The sequence below is a fragment of the Perissodus microlepis genome, chromosome 3 (assembly GCF_051167445.1).
Source record: "Perissodus microlepis isolate ML-2025 ecotype Zambia chromosome 3, ASM5116744v1, whole genome shotgun sequence".
Taxonomy (NCBI): domain Eukaryota; kingdom Metazoa; phylum Chordata; class Actinopteri; order Cichliformes; family Cichlidae; genus Perissodus; species Perissodus microlepis.
In genome coordinates, this window is record NC_140463.1 from 16,658,527 (window position 1) to 16,679,481 (window position 20,955).

Genomic DNA, 20,955 nt, shown 5'->3' on the forward strand with positions numbered 1-20,955 from the left:
CTGGCTTACACAGTCTTTTTGTTCATCCTGTTCACTGGTATACTCATACTATGTATATCCATGGGCAAAAAGTTCACTCAAGGTAAGAGCACAACACAAAAAAATCATACTGAGAATATATTAATTTTCCACAGGGTCAAAGGTCAGATACAACTCCAAACAAATAGCTTAGCTGCCAAACAAATGACAGAAAATCCACCATAAAACTATTTTTTCAAACTTATTTTGTCAGTCTAACAATAATTCAAGTATGAAATCAGGTGATAGATACATCTGATTGAAAATAACTTAAAAGCAGCAGCAACACATTAACATTGCTGTGAAAGATGAATGTTTTCCATTTGCAGCCTCCTCCAGTTGGACAGTAGATGCCAACTGACCACAGTGGCATTACGTGGGTTCACAACTCATTACACTTTGTGAAACAGACTCTTGGTTGTGGCTCATCAGGTGACCTCAGGCATGTTTGTGTGTTGATGTTCATTAAATGAAGACAGATATTGATGTTTTCAGCACAAATGTCACAGCAGATAAAGACAGACAATTATCATCAGGGATTCTTATTGTTGTTAATGAGGTGAGAAGTCAGAGCTAGATCTCATGGCAACAATAGAAAGTGCCACTTTTGTATAGCACTGCTTACATGGGATTAAATTCTGCTTTTAAAAAAAGTCCCACTACGTAAAGTTTCTGTTCCTCCTGCAGCTGAAACTGAGACAACAATGAAAGAGTCTGATCATCTCTGACTGGAGTGTCTGAGGATGAAGATCATGATGAACAATAACAATCATGTATCACCAGTATGTTTTGCCTACATTGTTACCTCGTGATTTAATCTGCTCTTTGTGCTGAACTGAAAACTGCAGAATTCTTACATTGGATGAGTTTTTTGTTTAAAAGACAAAAACAATGATATGTCAAATAAGCTTCATGCTAGGCTTCATAGGTCAATACTAGCACTTCTAATGCTAATGTAGTAATATTTGTCTCTATTATTATGGTTAAAATCAAATAAAAAGTAATGTATGTGCACCACCTCTTTTAACTGACATCACTTTAAAATCAAGATGTCAGAGCACTTATTTGATGCTGACTGAACTCCTCTCTCTCCTCATCTGTTCATCACCTCTGCTTGGATCTGTGGCAGGAGGAACTAAGATTGTTTGAAGACAAGGCCAGGAAAAAAGCCTGTTCTTTTGCAGTCCAACACAACAAATACAGAAACAGTATGCACCAAACCTCTGGTAAACGTTCATTGCATGAAAAAGGTCTACAAAAACCTGGAAAATAGCATAAGAATTGGTCCATTAATACATTTCAATTTTCCACCAGTTTCTAGTATCTGAACATGTAATATGCATAAAATCAGAATGTGATTCTTTGTAATTATTTTTTTTCAAATAATGTAAAGTCAATTACCCAGTAGCAATCAAATCCATTTGCTACCTGACACCAAATTGGTATAGTGTACTTTTCAGCATGAAGGTACTGAGGAAGACTCTGGTTTTAAAGTGTGATGCACTGGTGTCCCTGAGCAGCAGTCCTGTGGTTGTTTTTTTTTTTTGAGTAACTGCTGTTTCAAACCCAGCCTCTATTTTTAGCCTGGTAGTTCTGAATAAACTACATTTTGTCCGGGAAACACACAGTACTGAGGATAATGCTCCTGATCAGAATTTCCGACTGGTGTGATGAAACTTTCCTTAGTCATAAAAGCAGAATCCCTGGTGGAACCTGTATTTTATTTTCCAATGAATTTACTCCTCTTTTGATTGCCATTAATAAAGTAATTGCAGGTCACACTACATAAAATAAAAAAAAGATGTTTTTATAAATGTGTGTGCTCCAACCTCAATTCCATTGTTTCCTTTCCAGGACTATGGCCATTTCCACGTTATTTTTTTCTACAGACTTTTATTATTGGTTTCAGATGCAGTAAAAAAAAGGAAACTTATCTTTAAGTTAGTACTCACATGAAGACATTTTTTAATTGTTTCTTGATTTATAGAAATGTTTTGTTGTATTTTGTTTAAATAACTGCTTCAGTGAATACCTGATCTCTCTCTCTCTGAGTGGATATATATATATATATATATATATATATAGGTATACGGGTGGGTCTGGGGATGCAGAATGACTCCATCGTGCTGCTCATTAGGTTGTCTGAGGTTTTTCTGAGGAACTGCTACCAGCTCGGCTCAGGAGCACCTGACTCACCACTCCTCAGTGAAGGAGTTTAGTTTGGCTGTTGGATAGTTGATCGGGTGTGGCATTGCAAAATGAAGCTCCGGCAAGATACTGAGTAGCTAAACCTACACGCTGAGAAAGTCCAGAATGGAAAGATAAAGAAGCCCTAAAAACAAAGTAACTGAACATTCTGAATATAATTACGGGTGATTCAGCAGAGAGCGTGCTTTGGATAAAGCATGTTAAGATTGGTGGTGAATGCTAAGTAGAAAACACAAAAAAAGGAAAAAGAGACAGAAAGCATAGACAAAAGTTTCTTGCATTAATGGGTGAATGAGGCATGTTGTGTAAAGTGCTTCAAGTGCTCAAGTACAATAAAAAAAAGTGCTATGTAAAAACCAGTCCATTTACAATCACCAGTGTTCCATCATTCATCAGAAACGAAGCAGGAGTTGTCTAAGCATGCACAGCTCCTCTTTGCTATTAAAATCATGCTTCTTGGTTGCAAATCTCCTTGCTTAAAACATTGTTTTCTCCTTTAAAATAAAGGTTTTAATGACTCTCACGGGGGATAAAGAATTGAGCATTGCTTTTCAAGGTTGAATCGATAACTTTTACTTTGTTCTTCATATAGTATCTGAAAATATGAAATGCTTCAGATGCGGGATGGGGGATCATCCCAAGTAGAGACAGCTGAACAAGTAGGTAACAAACAGATGAATGTAGATATGGAAAAAGGCACAAGGTAAGTGATAAAAAAGGAAAAGAGTGAAAAGGTGAAAGAACTTTACATGCAATGTGGTGAACAGTGTTGGTCAAGTTACTTGAAAAAAGTAATCAGTAACTAATTAATGATTACTTCCCCCCAAAAGTAATCCCGTTACTTTATTGATTACTTATTTTCAAAAGTAATTAGTTACTTAGTTACTTATTAAAACATGATTTATACCCTGAGTAGGTAGTGATAGATCTTTCAGCCCAATTCTACTTTTCTGCCTAATCCATCATATAAAATGTAATCAAATGAAAAACCTCTTTTTAAAATTTGTTTTATTAGTTTTAACCTTTTAACTTTATGCATCAAGCAAAAAATAAATTATATGCAACATTCACTGACTGGAAGAAATTTGTTTAACATTTAAACCTATTTTCTGCACATTCCTGCACATAAAATAAGATATTTTTTTTGTGTTTGCACTCAGTCTTTCAAATAGATGCACATAAAACACAGCAGAAAATAAATAAAATGAAAGACTCAGCGGTCCTGTTGCTCTATTTTCACCTGTTTAGCAGGCGAATGTTTGCCCTGGTGCAGGTGTGTCGCAGCAGTTATGTCAGTGGAAGAATCCGGGAGTTTCTCTGTGAATTTCCCATTACGTCGTAGCGCACTCCGTGCTTGCTTGGAAGTTTAGGGGTTTTTTTTCGCTGCAAAAAGAAGTTTTCTTCCCACGCAGTGAACAGCGGACGCTAATGTTTTTGTCACTTTTTACAGAATCAAACTCAAAGTAAGGTCAGTACTTCCACGCTTTAAACACTGCACGCTCATACTCTCTCCCGCGCTCGATATATTATCCATTGTTGATCTGCACACAGCTGTTTAACGCAGCGTGCTTACGGGAAAGTAACAGTAATCTAATTACCTTTTTTGCAATAGTAATCCCTTACTTTACTCGTTACTTGAAAAAGTAATCGGATTACAGTAACGCGTTACTGCCCATCTCTGGTGGTGAAACGGTGGATGTTGGTGGAATGAAGGAACATACAGGCTAAATTCTTTCATAGTAACTCAGTCAGTGTGGGAGGAGGAGGATGTTGTAATGGATGAAGACTTTCAATTTTTATATAAAGAGGAAGAACATTAAAACTAAACAACAAAAACGTGAGGTGAAAAAGGTCTTAAAGGGACATTCAAAAGTCCCTCTGCGTCATTCACAGGGACATGGTGAATCAGAGGTAGATGGTTAAAATAAAAAAAGAGAATAACTATTTCTTTGTTAAAATTAGAAAGTTTGAAGAAGACACAACAGGATCCATAAAGATGATTCACCTGGATCCACTTCCCCAAGAGCTTAGGCATTCTGCCAGAGTCAATATGAAATACACAGCAGGGCTTGGACAGGAAAAAGACAGTAATGAGGGTGATGCTGCTGACTGTAAGAGAGAGTTCATGTGTCATTTCACTTAGTCATGAAAGTCATAAAAGTAGCGTCACTGATGGAATCTGTATTTGCATTTCCAATGAATTTAAGCCTCTTTCTGTTGACATCACTGACGTATATGCAGGTCACAGTTTAAAAATCAGGCACTCAGAGAGAAACTGTGTCCCACTGTTTCCTGGACCACGACTGTTGCCACTCTGTGTTGGAACCTGGAGAGGCCGTTCCATTTATTTGGAGAGCTGCTTCATTCTTTTCTTCCTGGCTTCAGGTACAGTCAAAATAGGAGTTAAATAAGCCATGTTGGTTGTTTACATCAGCAGAAAACAGAAAACAAATTGTGATGTTAAATTAATGTTACAAACATTGATTATCCTTTTATTGTAGGATGAATGATCTGAAATGGTTTGAAAATATTTGGTTTTGCAGTCATATGTTGTTTTCTGGAAAGAAAACACATGAAGAGAGAAATATTTGAATGGAATTATTGCTTCTTTGATTTGAAGAAATGTTTTTTTATCTTTTGTTTAAATAGCCTCTTTTGTGAATGCCTGATCTCGCCCTGTCTCCCTTTCTGAGTGGACATGGTGGATGACTGAGTCTGGGATCGTGACTGAGTAACTGCTTAACACTGCTAGCTGTAGTTTCTGACTGGAGTTTAGAGGTGAAATTGTCTTAAATTATAACATCACATGGCATCACAGATTTTATAGTTTTAAACATAATGCTAATGTTTTAAATAGTTTTTCTGGAGTCTCTAGTTGGTTTCTCCGATCTGCTGGGCGTGCTGTGGTATAGGTTTCAGAATATCGCCCTGATAGACACTCTTTCTCACTTTTTCTTTGACTTGAAGAGGAGGAATGGACAGAAAAGGATGAGTCATTCTCTGCTCTGGTCATTTTATCTCTCCTACAATGGCCATTTTATCATTTTGCAGAAATCCACAAATATGCTGCTGGTTTCCACAATGTCTTGTTCCAGTCAGAGTGTGCAGAAATGCAGATATGTTGAGCTCTTTTCACACCAGTTTGCTGAAAGTGTCACCACATACAACTGAATTGCTGGAGAGTGAAAGCTAGCAGTATGAACTGTTTCCTGCTCTGCAGTTCCTTCACAATGGAAACATTTCCACCTTTTGTGATCCAGCCTGATGGTTTTATGGAGGATCGATGGAAGAAAATCAGTGTGTGACACTGAAGTCTGTTGAGATGTTTCACTCAGGTTTTTCTAGAAGATGGTTCTGAAAACACTCCCATATTGAAGTAAATGTAGCCGCTTTATTTCTTTTATGACAAGTACAGGTCCAAAGAGAATTTTTTATATAATAGTAGACTATCAAATGCTGTTAATGACACTGGTTTCAGTGTATTTTCACCAGAGCACAGCTTGTCTTTAACACACTATTCATACAAGAAGAGTATGAAAAACAACATGTGTCACTGCTGTTTTATTAATAGTTCCAGGTTATATAAATGTGTAAAATTTAATAAACAGTATGTTGGGCTGGTCTTAATATCTTTTGTAAATGTTCTGTGACAAACTCAGATTTTTTTCATCCTTTTTCAATCCATTGAATTGATAGTAGCTTTTTTTTCCACAGAGACACTAACACCACTATGAAGCTGCTGACTCTGTGTGCACTTCTCTGTGCAATGATGGCTGTAACCACGGCTGGTGGTGAGTATGACAGTATAATTTCCATTATTTATATGTGAGTGTAGTTAAAAATACAAATTAATAGTAAAATATGCATCTTATTTGTGAGAGTTAAAGCAAAGGGATTGATGCCCACAAGTGAAATGCATTTTCCAGATTTTCAATAACTAATGTCATGCTGAATCCAAGATAATAGAAAAGATATATAAGTTACCATTGTTACAATTAATTATATTGTCTTAATAAATACAAAGCATACAGCTATATATATATCAATCTATCAACGTGAAGGAAAGACAACGCCCTGTACTTCATACACATAACTGCACACCAGTACACCACCAAACCTTTAATTATTGTTTATATGTCCAATGTTACTTGTATGACTTGTCAGTTATTGGATATATAATAATTAAAAGTAATACAAAATAAGATATTAACCAGAGACACATGTACAACTGTTCATTTGTCCACAGCCAAGAGTCACCTGGTCAAGAGGTGCATTTATTGTCCTGATGGTTGGAATCAAGCCCGGTGTCCTTACGGTTGGACTCAAGTCGGTAGTCGCTGCTTTACCTACAATCAAACACCCATGAGTTGGGATTCTGCTAAGGTAATTTTATTTTACTTTTATCATCTTTAACACCTGATTGAACCACTCATTGTTTTAAAAAACCTCTGCTTTGTCCCTCTTCATTGAAGAGACACTGCTGGGGCTTGGGGGCAAATCTTGCATCAGTGCACACTTACTGGGAGCACCACAGGATCATGCAGCTGTTTGGCAACACACCAGTTTGGATTGGAGGAAGCAAAGGACTCAAGGTATTTTGTCAAAAGAAAATGTTAATTCCCACCTGCAGTGAAACCTGAGGCAGGTACTAATGATAACATATACAATATTATGTCAAAATTGTCAATCAACAATCTTGGGTGGAGATCTGAGGATCTGCCTTTTAGAGATTACTAACCAGGTAAATAATATGCCTAATGTGAGATTTGCCAGTTAGATATACAGAGAGTTCTGTGTGGTTGCATTAAAGTGAGCTGATCTGTTGGTTAGGATTACACACAGGCCTGTCTGAACTACTTTTTTTTTTTTCAAATTTTGTCTTCTACAAGGGTACTTGGTTTTGGAGTGATGGGACCAGTTTCTCCTTTTCACAATGGTGCTGGGGAGAGCCCAGTAATGGTTACTATGAGAACTGTCTGCAGATGAGTTCTCGAGGTAATTTAGAACAGTTATCAACGAGTGCTTAATGTGTATGACTGGTTGAAGTGATCAAATATACAAGCCATAAAGGCTGGTTCTTTAGGTTTTTCATTTGAGTAACATTTGAATGATTTCTGCTCTTGAATCTTGCAGATTCAAATTGCTGGCTTGATGCATGGTGTGGATATCGTCTGCCATCTGTCTGCGCCAAGAATATTGTCAATTGACAGTGTTGGACTGACACTCAAGCACAAAACTCCCATAAAACACACACTGATGTATGATGGTGTTTGCTCTTTTTTGCGGCATTAAAGCTTCAAGCAAACATGTCCGTCTTCTTTTGTGGCACATACACATATTTTAAGCAGTTATATACATTATTTTTTCTCTACCTTGTATGCATGTACAAGTTATCTTGACCAGTTACCAGACCATTACACCTAAGATGTGTTGTACAATTTGTATTTACTCCTTGATGTTTAAATGTGCTGCCAGATTAGGTGAGCATGCTATGATAATTTCAACTTTTTTTTAAACTACTTTCTGTCTTTCTGCCAACAGTATTCTTAGTACTCTCTTTGTATACAGTAAAGTAAGAGGAAACTAAGATTTTTCTCTACATGACAATTACAATACAAGGAAACATATCTGTAGCTTGCTGTGCATGTACTCATCTCTGAGCACAGGGAAAATGACAAAAATGAAGGCCTAAATCCTTGATAGTAAGCATAATAAAACACAATAATCTAATGACTTATTGATGATTATACAAGGTTCGATCCTGGATTAATTATTATTTTCAGTTTCTTTCTGGCCACATTCCTTTAGTTTAGCGTTATTCAGTATTTTCCTTGCATTCTTATTATTCCTATACTGATAACATTCAGCTATATATGCTGAGGTTCACCGATTGGACAGGTTGTCCACCCTGTTTATCCCAGATTAGTGACTGACTCCTGCCTTCTTTTAAACTCTGGCAAGACTGAGGCTAGCATTGTAGCGCCTCCTGATGTTAATTCAAGAATCACTCAAGTCATTCCCTCCTTTTCTGCAAAGACCAGTGTTTGTAATATTTGATTCATCTTTGGGCTTTGACTCACATATAAAATTGATCTCATGTACCTGTTTCTTTCATTTAAGGAACATTTCTTAATTGTGACCTCCTCTTCTGCACTAGAAAACTTGTTCATGCATTTGTGTCATTGCACCTAGATTATTGTATTCCTGTATTTATTGGCTTAGATAAATCATCGCTTTCATGTCTCAAGGCAATACACGATGCTGAAGCCAGACTCTTAACACACTGTAGCAAGTAACCTCATATCATCCCTATTTTATTCTCTTTTTATTAGCTCCCAGTTGATTTTAGAATTTGTTTTAAAATGTTCATGCTACTGTGGTGCCAAGGCTCTGGAAATGATTACCACTCCAGCTTACATCAAGAAATGGTTTTCTTTCATAAGAACCAACTATTTGCCTACTGTTTAAGCTTCGTGCAGCATCTGCTACTCTCCTTGTAAGCAAAGAACGTGTGAGGCATGGGTGTCCTTATGATTTCTGACCTTGTCAATTTCCTGTGATTCTCACCACAACTAAAAGGAGAGCAAACAGTCCAGCAACCACAGCATGTTTCAAAATGTGCTGCATGAGTATAGACATAATACAAATGTCATGAAATACAGGACTCGCTTGTTGTGCACAGCACTTGAGTAAATTACCACTGTGAATTTGAGTCTCAAAAGCAAAACAAAATTGTATTGAACATAAGAGGCTAGAATTGTGTACTCCATTGCATTTTGTTCATATAAGGAAGTCCAGGTAATAACCTTATATGAGCGAGGCTTTCTGCTTCATGCCATTTGATAGTTTCAGGACCGTTAAATGTTTAAGATCTCTCTCAGAGACAGCTCTTTTCTGATGAAATATGAAAGAAATATCTTCTTTAATAACCACCAACACAGGAAGACAGTGTGCACTCAACGTTTTACTCTGTTATCTTCCTGATGCACATGACACATGTTACACTTCAAAAACATTCCTACTGTAAACATTATGGATGAACCAAAATTACGTCCAACAAGGTGCCACAAAAAATAACTTATGTCACACAAATAAATTATAAGGTAAGATAAGTGATAATGAACTATATAAATAGAAAAAAATAATATTGCAAAAACTAATATGCAACATAAATGTAAGATAAGATAACTCTTTATTGTCATTGTACAGTCATACATACTACAATGAAATTGGAAAAACTGTCCCACATTTGCACTATGTACAACACAACACAGTAACTTGAGTAATAAAAAGAAGAAGAAGTGTATGGTTATTGCACATTATTGTTATCATTATACCTTGTTATAAATTTAAATATTATTATTGTTATTGTTGTTACCCCCCCAAAAAGTACAGGGAGGTAGCTAATAAGTTCAGCTGTTAGCATTGATTACGGCTATTGCCCTCTTGTAAAAGTTGTCCTTTGGTCTGTTTGCCCACATGTATATTATAATCTACACAAATTAAATGTGGACAAATATAAATACATGTGCCATGACTAAGGTTACAAAACTGACAGCTAAAGCTCCTTTCAGTGGATTTGAACTATCAGCTTTTATTTTGATACTGATTGTTTTATATATATATTTAAACCAATGAACGATATCCTTAATCTTGAATTCAGCTCTGTGATCAGAAATGCTTCCTGGTGAAAAATAGTCTCACTAATGTCCTCATCATTAGTGTGTCTGTCTGTCTCCACCTTGTGGACATTTTGACACTTGTTGCTTGTTTCAATGCAATCTGAACACTACATATAACGTAATATAAATACTTATAATCTTGGTTTAGAAAGTTCCTTTCATAAAAGATGACCCAGTGTCTCCTCTGGTTAGTAAGATAAAATAATCAAACACTGAAACACTTTTCAATAGTTTATGTCAGCCAGCTCTTATTTTGACTGACACAAAGAAACTTCAAGTACATTCACTGAGTAACCTTTAAAAGCAAAACTGGCCATCTGAGCACACTTCCTTAATTCGGGGATTAAAACTGAAACACGGGTGTTGATTTAAAGAAGGAAGAAACAAATGTTTTATTCTCCCACACACTGTGGACTTGTTTGTTTTCTATAATATGAAATCCATGGATTCTCTTCTCACTTTCTCACTGTGGACTCTCATCCACTGCTTGGATTTTGTTAAAGGTAAATCAATATGTTTCTATTACAGATGTTACTTTTAGTTCATTTTACACATGGGTTTATTGGTTGTGAGTCGCCTTTTTCAGTGCAGTGTGAACATTAATAATCCTCTTGTCTTCTGTCTTCACTGTGTAACTGCATTGATTCATTTATTATTTTTAATGCTCTTAAAGCCTCAAACAGTTGAGAAGGTGTCGTTCTGACTCTGCAGCTGTAACATGTAACACTAGACTATACTTTAATGCTAAACAGTGGATGCCTGTTTGCCCCTCCAATGATACAGCCCATCAGACCGTGACTGTTATATATAAGCATGTACAGCAGAATAATATACATCTTAATCCAATTTTAGTTATAATGGCTGTTGTAGCTCGTCTCTTCATATTTGCTGGTCTAATGGAATATTTATTCTGACTCTCATGTTAATCTTTTGTGAGTCTCCCGTCTCTTTTAGCACTTACGATCAGTACAGGTTTCTACTCTGATGTTCATGTCATTGATCTCCACATACTGCATGTTAACTGATGTGTCTCGACGTGATGTTTTTGAACCTGCAGCTGCTACTCTGAGCATCCATCCCAGCAGGTCAGTCTTCTTCTATTATGAAACCGTGACTCTGAGCTGTGCAGTGCCAGGTAGCTTCAGCAGCTGGACAGTGAAGAGAAACACCTCCACAAGGTCTTCTGTTTCATGTGAGACTTGGGGCCAATTAAATGGGTCATCCTGCATCATCAAAGGTGTCTACCCATCAGACAGTGGAGTGTACTGGTGTGAGTCTGACAGCGGGGAGTGCAGCAACACCATCAACATCAGAGTGACAAGTAAGCTTGCAATGCCAGATAGTTTATATTAAAGAAAATAAAATTAACACATTTTTGTAACTTTGTAACCAAGGACAAAAACCAGAGTCAGAGACCACAGTTTCTCTCTCTGCATTTCAGCTGGTGTCATCCTGCAGGGTCCTGCTGTTCCTCTGACTGAGGGAGACAGTGTGACACTAAACTGCTCCTATAAGGAAAAATATGCAAAGGAGTCTACGTCCAATTTCAGTACTGCTTTCTACAGAAATGGTGCTGTTATTGGAAATAGGTCTGAAGGAAGGTTGAGCTTTATCCATGTGTCCAAGGAGAACGAAGGCTTCTACAAGTGTGAACATCCCACAAAAGGAGAGTCACCAGAGATTTGGCTGGAAGTGAGAGGTGATGATGATGATATTAAGTTTCATGAAGCTTTCGTCTGATGGCTTGTAAGGACAGGTATCCAGTAGTCTAGGAGTAAAACTATAAATCAGAACCCTCATCCTCCTGTTTCAGTTTTTGGTGCCTTTGTAATGCGGATACGAAAGCTGATGCGCCAGAATGTCATGCTGAATAGAATGATCATTTTAAATACAAGGGGGAGCAAGCGAGTCAAATACCAAGGGCACAAGCAGGTCTAATCGGAAACAGTTTATTTCCAGACCAGGGAGCACAAATTAAAAAAAAAAAAAACAACTCTTAAAAAACATATGAAATAAAATGTTATCAATATACTAAAATCCCCATGGAGACTAAATAAAACAATTCTAAAACCCATAAAAATACAATTTTCTATATTCACTATAATTCCCTGGTGTAATTATGCCAGATGTTCATTACGGGTCCACCAGCAGTCCAGGAATCCCTTCTCCAGAGCGAGGTCCACACCAGCCTCGTCTCCGGCAGACAAGGAGGAGCCTCCTATCCCCCTCTTGTCCCTTCACTAGGCCCAAGATGGGCCTGCACTGCATTAGATTTACTTACATACAGTGTCCCAACATTTTTAGGGTCCCAAAAATGTTCAGGGTCTGTATTTAGCATTCTCAGTAGTGAACGCAAATTAAAGGTCAAAGTTCTTTTTCAAACTCTCCCATTTTTATTCGCAAACTGCAAACTGCTGAAAAATTTGTCATCCACATGAAGCTCTTCAGGTTTCTTTGATTAAAAACTATATATGAGCTGCTTCCTGCAAATTCAGTGGCTTCACCATAAAACGCAGTGAAAGGCCGTTTTAGTGTTAAACAACACATTTCGGACACACCTCGATGTGTCTGTTGAATGTTTTTATGTAAATACACACATACTGGGGTTGCTGTACCTCAAGTGGTAGAACGGGTCACCTACTCACCAGAAGGTTGGTGGTTTGACCCCAGGCTCCTCCAGTCTACATGCCAAATATCCTTGGGCAAGATACTAACCCCATGTTGCCCTCTGGTGCATCTATTGAAGTGTGAATGCGAGTGAATGTTAGATAGAAGCACTAAAAACCGTAGATAAAAGTGATTGGGTGAATGTACGAGTTGTATAAAGCGCTTTGAGTGCTCAATGAGAGTAGAAAAGTGCTTTATAAGAGCTAGTCCATTTACACAGTAAACTCTTCAACACTACATGAACGATGGATTTTCTTTATTTACTTTTCATGTAACATTTGGTCCTAAACAGGAAAAATAATGACAAAACTTTTTCTGTGTCACAGCTCGAGCTCCGTCTACGACTGCTGCTCCTCCTTCTCCTCCTCCTCTGATGTCTCTTCCCAGGCTGGCATACACAATCTTTTTGTTCATCCTGTTCACTGGTATACTCATACTGTGTATATCCATGTGCAAAGGATGACTCAAGGTAAGAGTAAAACAAAAAAATATATATATTTTAGAATAATATATTCAATTTCCACACAGGGTCAGAGGTCCAATACAGCACCGTAGCTGCCAAACAAATGTCAAAAAAATCCATCATAAAACTATTTTTCAAACTTATTTTGTCAGTCTAACAATAATTCAAGTATAAAATCAGGCGATGGATACATCTGATTGAAAATAACTTAAAAGCAGCAGCAACACTTTAACCTCTTGCTGTGAAAGATTCACGTCTTCCATTTGCAGCCTCTTCCAGTTGGACAGTAGATGCCAACTGACCACAGTGGTGTAACGAAGCTTCTCAACTCATTACACTTTGTGAAACAGATCCTTGGTTGTGGCTCATCAGGTGACCTCAGGCATGTTTGTATGTTGATGTTCACTGAGTGAAGACAAATATTCGTGATTTCAGTAAAAAAATGTCACAGCAGATAAAGACAGACAGTTATCATCAGGGATTCGTATTGTTGTTAATGAGGTCAGAGGTCAGAGCTAGTTCTCATGGCAACAATAGAAAGTGCAACTGTTATATAACGCTCCTTTTATGGGATTAAATTCTGCTTTAAAAAAAGTCCCACTACGTAAAGTTTCTGTTCCTCCTGCAGCTGAAACTGAGACAACAATGAGAGAGTCTGATCATCTCTGACTGGAGTGTCTGAGGATGAAGATCATGATGAACAATAACGATCAATGTATCACCAGGATTAAAGTAACATTTTTATTTGTTTTACTTTTTTAACTTTTTAACAGCTGATGTTTTGCCTACACTGTTAGCTCATGACCTGATGATCAATCTGCTGTTTGCGCTGAACTGAAAACTGCATAATTCTCACATTTGATGTGTTTTTGGTTTAAAAGACAAAAACAATGATTATGTCAATGTCAAAATGTACACAAGCTTCATGCTAGTCTTCATATGTCAATACTAACACTCCCATGCTAACGTAGTAATGTCTTTATTATTGTAGTTAAAATCAAATAAAAAGTAATGTATTATGTTTCTTATTTGCTCTGTGTATTACATTTTATAAAAAGTTTCTTTTAGGAAAGCAGGGGTACAAAGAACGTCCTTCTTGTGTCATAATGTCATAATTATCGTCAATATAAAACTAAAAATGACCAAATGTGGAGCTACATGTGGAGCTATCAGTTGATATGTTGTATTGCACTGCACATATAAAGGTGTGGGGCTATGGCTGCTTTGTTATTTAACCATAGTGATGACTAGTTCCACATTTTGCCTTAATCCAAAATTGATTTAATTCATCATTCCCCTCAACTTTCTAAGCACAATGCTCCATGACGAAAACACACATATACGTACTGTAGTATCCGGTCGTTAAGTGATGACGTGACGAATCCTACTTCCGGGCCTAACGTAGTCTGTGTTTAATATGGCTTTTGTGTTGTTAACATGTTTAATGTTTTGTATTTTCTTCTATTTAATCTCAAAAAGCTCCTAAAACAGTCAGTGATCACTGTTGACCTCCCTCGGCTTTTATTACCGCTAATCATTCATTTAAGCTCAGTTTTTAAAACCTTAGGATGTAACTACAGCCCAGCCCATGCAGCAGTATATGAATGACTAACCTCGTATTGTGGATGGATTATCTCAGTTGTTCTCCTGGCTGAAGTTTGGTCCTTTTACAGCATCCTGCCATGCGATTACATTTATTCCTGACCACCGAGAACACTCACGTTAACTTTTCGAGTGGAAAAAAAGTTAGCTTGTTTATATTATGCTAACATAGCTGTGTCGCTAGCGGTCACGTAGCACATCATTATATACCAGCTAGCCAAACTTCAGTAACCCTACAAACGTCACTGCTGTTTAGTTTTCTGTCTTCATTTATGTTGGAAGTGATAACAGAGCTGAACGTTTGAATTTGTTTCCAAAACCCCGCAGTCAGGACATGCTATATTGTATTTAGATAGAAGCTAGCGAGCTAACTTCCTGCTAACTTCTAACTCCGTTAAATGTCATAAATTCTGTTGTCATGGATGCCTGGATGTTAAACTCAATTGTTACACCTTGTAGAGCAGAACGCTGATCATTTTATTAAAGATGAAAGACTTTAGACAGTTTTTCAACTCTCAGTAATGCCATAGTGATCGTTTGATATATGGACCTGCAGCGGAGTTTAGGCCCAGACACGGCTAGTGACGTCAGAACTGATTTTAAGTTCTTGTATTATTCTTATTTATGGTTGAGTTAGCTTTGGTTTAACCATTACTATCATCTGTCTCCTTGGTTTATGTGTTTTGTTTTTTGTTCAGTCTGTGTTTTATGTCTGTGTGTTCCATATTGTCAGGTTTGTGTTGTCATGTCTCTGTGTTTCCTGTTTTATTTTGAAAGTCTTGGGTGTCCTGTGTCTTCTATGCTGAATGTGTTTAGTTGTACTTTTTTCCCTGTGATGTCATTATGTTCATTAGTGCCAGCTTTTCCCCAGGTGTTTCCACTTCCCTCATTACCCCTCTGTGTATTTAGTCTGTGTGTTTTCATTCAGTCTTTGTCAGATCATCTGTGTTTCTTTCCTCCACGTAACGTTAAGCTCACGTATTTCACGATTCAACTCAGGTCATGCTCATGTTCCATGTTCATGTTTTTTCCTCATAGCTTCTCACATGCTCCTGCCCTGAATCATGTTCATGTCTTTTGTCATAGTTGTCATAGTTTAGTTTCTTCCAGTTTAGGTTTTAGTTTAGTTTTCGTCCCTGTTCACTTTATCTTGTTATTTGTACTCATATAATCACCCTTAACAAAGGGCTTTTTATTCATTCTACATTCAGTTTTTTGTCTGCATTTGGGTCCACTATTTGCTCAACATACAGTCAGTGGACAATAATGTTCTTATAAATAAACAAATGTATCATTATATTGTTAATTACTTAGTCAGCAGCTCCATGTTCTGGTGGGATTTGTGAATCTATGTGCACAACAACTGGTCTAAACTACTATTTTCTTTCCTGAACTGCACCTCAGGCCCCAATTCACTCAATTCAGTCTTTCTCTACCTCACCAGAGACACAGATCTCTTCAAGTCCCCCTCATGCTTTGAGGAAGTTGAGGTAATACATTTGTATGATTGAAGTCGTGTCTGAATACACCACTTCATAGTCTATGTCTCCCCCTTGCTGTCTGATCACAAAGTCCTTGCCACTTAGGAAGTAACTTTGAGCTTAACTAAGAAGCATTACAAACACTTTGTTTCCTGGTGAAACATGTCTAAGTCAAGACTCTGTGTTGTACAGATACTGCTTCCTGGACCTGAAGCAAATTCTCTCGTAATAACCTACCAAGAACCAGGAGCTTCGCTCACAGGTCCAGAACGTAATGAGTCTAAGTTTTACTTGGACTCATGCTGCTTCATACTTGGATGATGACATCATCCAAGTATGAAGCAGCATATGCGGTGTGTGGTACATGAGGCCGTACTGTACTGCATTGCAAAATGCTGTTGCAATGCAGCAACATCTGCATTATTCTATTCTATTAACAAATACAGAAACAGTATGCACCATACTTCTGTTAAACATTCACTGTATGTGTAGACAGCAGCATGGAAAAGGTCTGCAAAAACCTGGAAAATAGTAGTGTGATGTACTGATGTCCCTGAGCAGCAATCCTGTGGTTCAGAGTGAAACTAACGCCCCTCTCTTACTGCCAAAAATGGGACACACTGAGTGAAAAACTTTTTTTGGAGTAACTGTTGTTTCAAAATGAGCCTCTATTATTAGTCTGGCGGAGCTTAAGAAACTACATTTTGTCCATGAAACACACAGGATAATGCTGCTGATCAAAATTTCTGACTGGAGTTTCAAGGTGAAATGTTCCTTAGTTAAAAAAGCAGCATCCCTGGTGGAACCTGTATTTTATTTTACAGTGAATTTACTGCTCTTTCGATTGGCATTAACCCTTTAAGACCTACCATAGAACCAAGTCCGCCAGAGCTTATCTTTATATTTTTACATGCTGTAGTGCCATTTTTGGGAGCATTTCAAGTTGCTATACATCAATACAACCATTGTAGCCCAGATTTTAATAATATGTATGCATTAAGTGCATAATTACTACATAAATTGCAAAAAAGTGCAATAAACTACAAAAAATTAAAAAAACATTTTTGGCTTTTTTTTTTTTTTTTTACATATATTTCTAGTTAGAGAAAATTAAGAGGTTTATTCCTCAAAACTGTAAATATAAAAAAGTTGCACAAAATAGTTTCCAACCACAGGATATTTATTTTGAGTGACTTCATAGGTTTATTTTTGAGTTACATCAATTTGTATATACTGCAGGAAAAACAAAAATAAATCCTATAATACAAATTTGCAAAAAAACAGCATATGCATCAAAATAAACTGTTTCCAGTAGTGCAATTTGAGCTCTAAGCATCACAGAAACAGTTTTTTGTTGCTGCAAATGCTTTTTATGAAATTTTTGCAAAGCTGTATGTGGAAGGAAACCGTGACCTCATGGTGAGTCAACTGCTTCTGACCTTAACTGATAGCAGTTACCGAAAAAAATTCTCCACACCCCAGACAACCTGACCACAACTGTGATGGAGTCATTCTGCATCCCCAGATCCACCCACCCACCATGTCCACTCAGAGAGAGAGAGAGAGAGAGAGAGATCAGCCATTTTCTGAAGCAGTTATTTAAACAAAAGCCAACAAAACATTTCTATAAATCAAGAAACAATAATCCTCCACAAAATGTTTCTCTCTTCATGTGAGCACTAACTGAAAGATAAGTTCTTCTTGTTTTCCCTTTTTTAAAAACTGCATCTGAAAACAATAATAAAAAATCTGGAAATGGCCATAGTCCAGGAAACAGTGGCCATAGTCCAGGAAAGAGTGGAACATTCCCTGAGTGCCTAAGGTTGGAGCACACATTTATAAAAATATCTTCTTCTTCTTTTTTCAATTTAATGTGACCTGCAATTACCTCATTAGTAGAATAGAATAATGCAGATGTTGCTGCATTGCAACAGCATTTTGCAATGCAGTACAGTACAGCCTCATGTACCACACACCGCATATGCTGCTTCATACTTGGATGATGTCATCATCCAAGTATGAAGCAGCATGACACCTGGACAGAGCATGTGCAGTGTCTGGCCGAGCCTCTGAGGCAGATGGGACTCATGGCCAAGCCGAAGATGTGTGCAGTCAGACAGAGGGTGGTACAGTATCTGGGGTACCATTTGGGAGGCAGGCACATGCGCCTGCAGATGAGCAAAACAGCAGCCATTGTATCCTGCCTGCATCCCAAGATAAAGAAAGAGGTACATCAAAAATGAACAGCTTGTAGAACTGGGGGGTCATATATAGATAAGAACTGGCAGGGGTGTGTTTGGAGGCATGGTCCCGCTCCTGAAATTCAGATAATTTATCTCCAAGTAAAGCTTGGAATCTGTATTTTATTTTCCATTTAATTTAAAGCTCGTTCAGTTTGGCATTGATGAAGTAATTACAGGTCACATTTAATAACAAAACAAACAAACAACAAAAAAACCCCTCCAAAAAACACTTAAGTTGTTTTTATAAATGTGCATGCTTGCACCTAAAGCACTTGGGGAGAAACTGTGTTCCACTGTTTCCTGGACTATGGCCAATTCCAGTAACTTTCTCAGTAACTGCTACCAGTTAAGGTCAGGAGCAGTTGACTCACCACTATGCCATAAAGCTGGCTCCAATTCTGAGCTGCTCAGTGGAGTTTAGTTTGGCTGTGTTTGGCTTAGTCCACTTTTCCACTGTTCATCAGAAATGAAGCAGCCTACCGGAGAAGTAAGCTGCCCCCAGACATTAAGTTATTTTTAGATTCTAGATTCTGTTTTAGAGTCAATATGAAAAACACACGGACAGGAAACAGACAGTAATGAGGATGATGCTGTTGACTGAAAGAAAGAGTTGTCTTGTTACATTTCCTTTAGTTATGAAAGTAGCGTCATTGCTGGAATCTGTATTTAAATTTAGATGAATCCACGGCTCTTTCTGTTGACATTGATGACGTAAATGCAGGTCACAGTTTAAAACTCAGGCACTCAGAGAGAAACTGTGTCCCACTGCTTCCTGGGCCGCAGCAATTTCCACTCTGTGTTTGAAGAGGCCGTTCCATTTATTTGGAGAGCTGCTTCATTCTTTCCTTCCTGGCTTCAGGTACAGTCAAAATAAGAGTTGGATAAGCCATTTTGGTTATTTACATCAGAGTAAAACAGAAAATGGTTGTGGCATTAAAGTAATGTTACAAACATTGATTATCAATTTTATTTTAGGATGAATGTTCTGGAATATTTTGAGAAATATTTTGGGGGAATTATTGCTTCTTTGATTTGAAGAAATGGTTTGTTATCTTTTCTTTGAGTATACTTTTCAGTGAAAGCCCCCTCTCTCTCTCTCTGTCTCCCTTTCTGAGTGGACATGGTGGATGATTGAGTCTGGGAGTGTGACTGAGTAACTGCTTAAAACAAGCCTGCAAACACTGCTAACTGTAATTTCAAACTGGAGTCTCCAGGTGAAACTGTCAGCAGCGGCTTGACAGATTTTACAGTTTTAAATGTAATGCTAGTGTTTTCAACAGTGTTTCTATAACTCTGATTGATTTTTCCAGTCTGCTGGGCGTGTCTGCTATATGTGCTGTGGTGTACATCAGGTTTCAGAATATCGCCCTGATAGACACTCTTTCTCACTTTTTCTTTGACTTGAAGAGGAGGAATGGACAGAAAAGGATGAGTCATTCTCTGCTCTCCTACAATGGCCATTTTATCATTTTCCAGAAACCCTTAAATATGCTGCTGGTTTCCATAATGCCCTGTTCCGGTCAGAGTATGCAGGAAATGCAGATATGTTGAGCTGTTTTCGCACCAGTCTGCTAAAAGTGTCACCACATACAACTGCATTGCTGGAGAGTGAAAGCTAGCAGTATGAACTGTTTACTGCTCTGCAGTTCCTTCACAATGGAAACATTTCCACCTCTTATGATCCAGCCTGATGGTTTTATGGAGGATCAATGGAAGAAAATCAGTGTGTGACACTGAAGTCTGTCATTGATACAGAAATGTCTCACTCAGGTTTTTCTAGAAGATGGTTCTGAAAACACTCCCATATTGAAGTAAATGTAGTCACTTTGTTTCTTTTATGACAGGTACAGGTCCAAAGAGTCACAATGATGTAATTTTTTATATAATAGTAGACTATCAAATGCTGTTAATAACACTGGTTTCAGTGTATTTTCACCAGAGCACAGCTTGTCTTTAACACACTATTCATTCAAGAAGAGTATGAAAAACAACATATGTCACTGCTGTTTTATTAATAGTTACAGGTTATATAAATGCATAAAATTTAATAAACTGTATATAAGCGCTGGTCTTAATATGTTCTATACATGTTTTTATATGTTATGATAGTAACTTTTTTTTCTGTTTTCCACAGAGACACTAACACCACCATGAAACTGCTGACTCTGTGTGCACTTCTCTGTGCAATGATGGCTGTAACCACTGCTGGTGGTGAGTATGGCAGTATAATTTCCATTATATATATATATATATATATATATATATATATATATATATTAGGTGTGCAACGATACACAAAATTCACGGTTCGGTTCGATACTTTGGTGTCACAGTTCGATATTTTTTCGATACAAAAAAAAATGTTCATGTCTTTTTAATTTGTCATTTATTAAAATTATAAATATATATTTTAACTCAAAAGTACAGTTTTTAAATTTAACCCTAACCCTTGTGCGTGTTTTTTATTTTGACAGCGAATGCGCACCTGCGGACCACTTATGTGCACCCCTGGTTATATAGCTCATCATATCGCAGCCACAGAAATTCTTTTGTCCATGAAACCATAAAGCTGCACTTTCTTTTTGCCTTAT

At 37.4% G+C, this 20,955-nt stretch overlaps 2 protein-coding genes across 2 annotated transcripts; both read left to right on the forward strand.

Moving 5' to 3' along the window:
- The first annotated feature begins 4,418 nt into the window (after positions 1–4,418).
- On the forward strand, positions 4,419–7,533 carry LOC146390200 (type-2 ice-structuring protein-like). The gene is made up of 6 exons (XM_084923228.1): positions 4,419–4,611; positions 5,941–6,017; positions 6,473–6,609; positions 6,699–6,818; positions 7,116–7,221; positions 7,360–7,533. Exons 2-6 carry the CDS (start codon positions 5,957–5,959, stop codon positions 7,431–7,433), a joined length of 498 nt encoding a protein of 165 aa, XP_084779354.1. The 5' UTR covers positions 4,419–4,611; positions 5,941–5,956; the 3' UTR covers positions 7,434–7,533.
- A 2,789-nt stretch (positions 7,534–10,322) lies between these two features.
- Positions 10,323–13,816, forward strand: LOC146390201 (Fc receptor-like protein 5). The gene is made up of 5 exons (XM_084923229.1): positions 10,323–10,411; positions 10,966–11,229; positions 11,350–11,607; positions 12,902–13,044; positions 13,667–13,816. The coding sequence occupies exons 1-4, from the start codon at positions 10,342–10,344 to the stop codon at positions 13,036–13,038; spliced, it is 729 nt and encodes a 242-aa protein (XP_084779355.1). The 5' UTR covers positions 10,323–10,341; the 3' UTR covers positions 13,039–13,044; positions 13,667–13,816.
- The last annotated feature ends 7,139 nt before the right edge of the window (positions 13,817–20,955 follow it).